Source organism: Gastrolobium bilobum, unplaced genomic scaffold, assembly GCF_033153095.1.
Source record: "Gastrolobium bilobum isolate Gb01-03AN ecotype WA unplaced genomic scaffold, APGP_CSIRO_Gbil_v1 utg1885, whole genome shotgun sequence".
NCBI classification, from domain to species: domain Eukaryota; kingdom Viridiplantae; phylum Streptophyta; class Magnoliopsida; order Fabales; family Fabaceae; genus Gastrolobium; species Gastrolobium bilobum.
In genome coordinates this window covers 600650-606040 of record NW_026899589.1, presented here as the reverse complement: position 1 = coordinate 606040, position 5391 = coordinate 600650, and the positions used below count along the sequence as shown (strand labels likewise).

Genomic DNA, 5391 nt, shown 5'->3' with positions numbered 1-5391 from the left:
GTTAATGGGTCTTGAGTTTAGAAATTTTTGGGCTATGATTGGAGAAAGGACAAGTAGGTAGAGAATAATTAATATATTGGATCGGTTTGGATTGGATTGGTTTTCATCAACCCATCCGAAAACCGATCCAATCCAATTAAAATTTGCGGTTTTCTTTCGGTTTCCGATTTTTCGGTTTTCAGTTATCGGTTTTTCGGTTCGTTTTTTGCGGTTTGAATCGGTTTGGATCGGTTGATGAACACCCCTACTATCAGTCACTTAGGCTGCACTTGATTAACACATATTTAGGGACAAGAGAAATAAAACATGGGAATTGTTTTTTTTTATGTTGCATGAGATAAAAATAATTTTTATACACTCACAAAAGGAAGAGAGAGGAGAGAAAATACAAAAAGGAGAAAATTTTTAAAATGGGTCCCACATAAAATTTGTGTGTGTGGAATATTATTTTATCTGATGTAACATAAGAAAAACAATCCCCATAAAATATTACAATTTACAACACAACTTCTAGTGTCATGGGATAAATTTGTATGTTGCTAGTCATTAATGAGCAATGTGAGGGATAAAAAAAAATTACATTTGTGAATAGAGCAGAGGACTTTTTGGGGGGTCTAAAAAAAAATTAATAAGAGGGGTTACTGGTCTTTTTTATTTTGTGCTGTGAACAGTATTTTCATTCAGGCTTAAAGCATGCAAGGAGAAATTGAAAGATTGTGCAATTAAGATTGACCAAAAAAGTATTGAAGAAATCTAACGAGTGATCAGGAAATAAGATGGGAGAAGAAATATAATAATTATAAATAACGAAGTAATTAAATTAATTAAAAAATTATAAAAAGGAAATAAATCAATACATTAAAATAAGAACAAGTAAGGATAAGACTGAAAAGTAATAATCATCAAACTTTAGTAATGATTCAAAATTACAAAAAATTTAAAATAAAACAGAATTTAAAAACACATTGTAAAATGGAGTATTAACTATTGTTGTATCAAAGAATGTTTTTATTTTTTATTTGTATATCAACATTAAGGTATGCGAATTTTTTTGAAATTTTAAACATTTCAATGCTTGTTTATAGAGATAAATAAATAAAAAGACTAGGAAAAAATAGAAATTAATCTTCGATTTTTTTTCTTCATTTAATTTTTTTGAATTTTATATATTCTCTCATTTTCTTTTATTCGCATGTAAACAAAGAGGAAAAAGATATGTTTGACGTTGCCTTGAAAATATTGTTGCATGCTCTTACTTCAATGATTAGTGCATGATCTAGGAAATTCTGTCTAAATTATTTTAACCACGCCAATTTACAATTAATAATACAAATGTTCTTCAATCATATATTAACATGTTAGAAAAAATGTGTTTGTTTTAGATTTGCATTTTATCGTTGAGGCATTTGGAAGAGACATTTCTTTTCATACTTAAGAAAATCACTACATATGTATAAAAAAAAAATCACTACACTAAATTAATATGCTATTAAATCATCATTGCATATAGGGGTGTCAAATCGGGTTGACACGGCACGAATACATCAACACGAACATGACATGGATTTTTATTCGTGTCAAAATTTTCAACCCTAACACGATACGATTTTTTTTGCGGATTGACACGACACGACACGAATAACACGCAAAATAGGGGTCAAAACGGTAATTGACAAAAAAAATTAAAAAAAGGTCGAAATTAAAAAATTTAAAAAAATAATAATAAAATAATTAAAAATATATGGGTCAACACGAACACGAATACAAATACATCAACACGAACCCGACACAAATTTTTTACGTGTCATTTTTTCCAACATGAACACGTCGCGATTTTTTTGGCAGGTCAACCTGAACACGAATTTTCGTGTCGTGTCACGGGTCGACCCGCGTGTCATAACCTATATTGACACCCTACTTTCTTATATAAGACATATATATAACATAGAAAAAGTTATATTTACAAAAAATTTGTTTACAAATTACATTATGTCTGACCAGTAATACACTTTTCAGTAGAGTATTATCGGTCAGATATAGTGTAATTTATAAGTTTGTACAAAAAAATTTGTCAATATAATCCTACTTATATAACATATATACTTCTAGGATGTGCAAATATTTAAGTGGTGGAAGGTGTATATTTCCTTTTGTCCTTGACTAGGAAAGAGTACGTGTTTTTTTGGGAATATGACAACAATCATGGCTAAAGCACCATTTTAGGATTTTTGAGCAAAGGAATTGTCTAATTAAAGTTAATTGAATAAGTTTTTTTAAATTAATACAGTCAAGTATATCATTGGTATCGACGGGACTTATGTCATATCAATATCACGTAGGCAATTCCGTTACTGTAAAACTTCGAAAGGCTATAATTTTTGACTCAGGTATCTAAATCAAATATTTTTTTATGATCTCACATAACTTTTCAAGATCTATGCAATGACACATTTTATTTTTCACAAACATAGTTTGAATTTATAACAATAATTCCACAATTACAAGATCATTTAAATCCAGAAGATCATGAGTTCTTTCCGAACCAATACAATGAGCTGTCGCACGTGCCATCTTCTGGATTTAAAGCTCTTGTGATTGTGGTATCATTGTTACAAATTCAAACTATGCTTGTGGGAGATAAAATATCGCAAATGAGGTATTATTGCGTAGATCTCAAAATGTTACGTGAAATAAAAAAAAATCATCTAATTTGAATACTCGAATCAAAAGTTATGGTCTTTCAAAATTTTACGGTAACGAGACTATGTTAGTTTGAAAAAACTTATTCAATCAGCTTTAACTAGACAATTATTTTACCCAAAAACCTTAGGATTATGCTTTTCCCCAACAATCATACACAAGAAAAAAAAAGGAAAAAAAAAAAATGAGACACAAATTTATTTTGGTTCACCTCATGTTTAGATTCAAAATAATACAAAACCTTTGTAGGTGCGACAGCAAAACATCGTGTGCGTTGAAAAATCATGTGTGAGAAGTAATATGTTATACTAAACATGTTTTAATAGAAAATTAGAGAACCCTAATTTCAATAAAGTTTTAATTTATATTACTTAAACCGTTTGTATTTTATTCTAATTTGAGCCAAAATGGGTAACTCTTAAGAATTCGGTTTATTTAATGGAAAAAGTGTTTGTTATTTTAAATGACACAATTTATGTTATTTCACTATAACAAAGAAGTGAGACCCATATTTTTTTTTTGTCCATTCTTTCTCGCAATCTATCTATTTCTCTCACTTAAAATGACACAATTTTACATCTTTTAAAATGATACATATTTTTCTCTTATTTAATTTGATTTGATTTAGTTTTATACATGAAAAAAAAAAAGCCAAATCAAATCCATCTTGTTATAAAAGGAAGATAAAGAAACCAAAATTCATAGATTTTATTTTCTTTATTTTTCCAATTTTGTTCATTTGGTGCATCATCAAAATTAATCGATTGCATTATCATTTCAAACAGTGACAAGATATTTTCTACAAAAATTAGAAAATAAAATCTGTCAATGTTTCAAAAGGTACATTACATTACAAATGTACAAAAAATCTTCAGTGTGTGAGAAGATTAAGCAGTGACACTCTTTGTTGTAGTAAGCACCTAAAGAGGCACTCTAATCGTGCCTCCAAGTCTCTGATGCTCCCATCTAGTTCCCCTAATCTCATCTTCATTATTTGTACATCATCTTTAGCATCACTTTTCCCATTACGTTTCAGGAAGGTGCAGAGAGCAACATCAATATCCCCCATCTCATTGATGAACCTCTTTTCTCTATCAGATTCAGTGGACACCATTCTAGAGAACAATGACCACCCACGAGTGTTTTTCTTCAATTCTGGCGCATACATAAAAAGTAGGAGTTTTTTGAATAATGAAATGGTGATGGAACTTAATTCTCTTAGCACCTTGATCACCGTTAATAGATGATGGTGGTCTACATCTAAGAAAGGGTATGATTTAAAGGTACCTTCCATTTTCTTCAATGTTTTAAGGCTTGTTGAGATGTCTTTCCTTGCCTTCTTCCTAAAACAAATGTAAGCACAAATGTGACTATTGATACTTGAATCCACACCCTTTCTGCGCAAAGCTGATTGAAGGTCTAGAACATGTTCCTTCATCAATAACAATAATTCTCTTGCTGATCCACAAACATCAAGCAAACCAATTGACATGTCAAGTGGCTTCTCTATATGCTTTTCTTGTTGATGATGTTGGCGTAATAGAGCTTGCTGAGTGATGGGGCAACCAATGAGTTCTTGTACACAATTATACAACTCTGCAAGCCCTGTTAAACCTGTTTTGATTGACTCACTTTGTAGTGAGTTTGTTGAAACTTGTGAGGCATCCCATGTTTTCAGCCTCTTGAGCTCTTTTTCAATCTTATGTAATGAAGGATGTAGCCTAGAAGGCAAGCTAATGGATCTAACATGGTAATGAACTTCTGTGGCTGAGTATGAGCTAAACATTTTTTCTATGTTGTTGATTATTCTGAATACCGAAATGAGCTACTTAGGCTTGAATTAATGAAGAATGATATTCATGTGTATATATAAACCTAGGATGAGACACCATATGGGTCCTCCATGCCAAGCAATTATGTTGTATTAATGTAGTACAAGAAAGTATTCCCCATAACAATATTATAGATCTTATCATTATTTTTGGCCAACAATTTTCACTACCAAATGCTTTCTTTAGTCTCTTGGTCATTCCCCTAGCAACATATGGTGCATAATAAATTTGTGTAGGCGCCTATAAGTGCAAACATGCACTAATTGGAAAAGCAGCATTCCTTCTTTGTCTCCCCAATAATTAGTAGTAGGATCTCCTCAAAAAGATTTAATCAAACCAGTGGCGTTTGTTCATGAAATGCACAAGCTGTCAATGCATGATTGTCTAGTTTTTAATTGCAATAGAATATAACAGTGTACATGAAGGTGAATTAGAAATAGTAAAACGAAAAGGACAAATAAGGCAGGATCTAGCATGAAATATAGACTCAGAATATAGGTTTTGGTGTGAGAAGGTATACAGTTATTCCGTCAAACCTCAATAATGCAAATACATTTACATGTTTTTGGTATTTAATTATAAAATTGTTGTATCCCATGTGCTAGATGACTAGAGGGGAATTTTGTTTGTTTCCGTAAACAAGGTACAGTACAGCAAAATTATTATGTTACCATGCGCCATACCCATCACACTAAGCGTAGCGGGAATTTTATTGTCTTTAATGATTAATTTGAAAATTTCAGAAAAAGAATCTCATAGATAAATTACCTTGATAGCTATCTTTTAGATAAGTCTCTCCTATTAATTCAACCCTCTTAAAAAAAATGAGGGAAGAAAATCAAAATGAGATTGCTTCTTT

At 30.9% G+C, this 5391-nt stretch overlaps 1 protein-coding gene across 1 annotated transcript; it reads right to left on the bottom strand.

Moving 5' to 3' along the window:
* Positions 1–3571: 3571 nt before the first annotated feature.
* LOC133291737 (uncharacterized) lies at positions 3572–4486 on the bottom strand. Its single transcript, XM_061490046.1, has one exon. The coding sequence runs from the start codon at positions 4484–4486 to the stop codon at positions 3572–3574; it is 915 nt and encodes a 304-aa protein (XP_061346030.1).
* Positions 4487–5391: the final 905 nt, after the last annotated feature.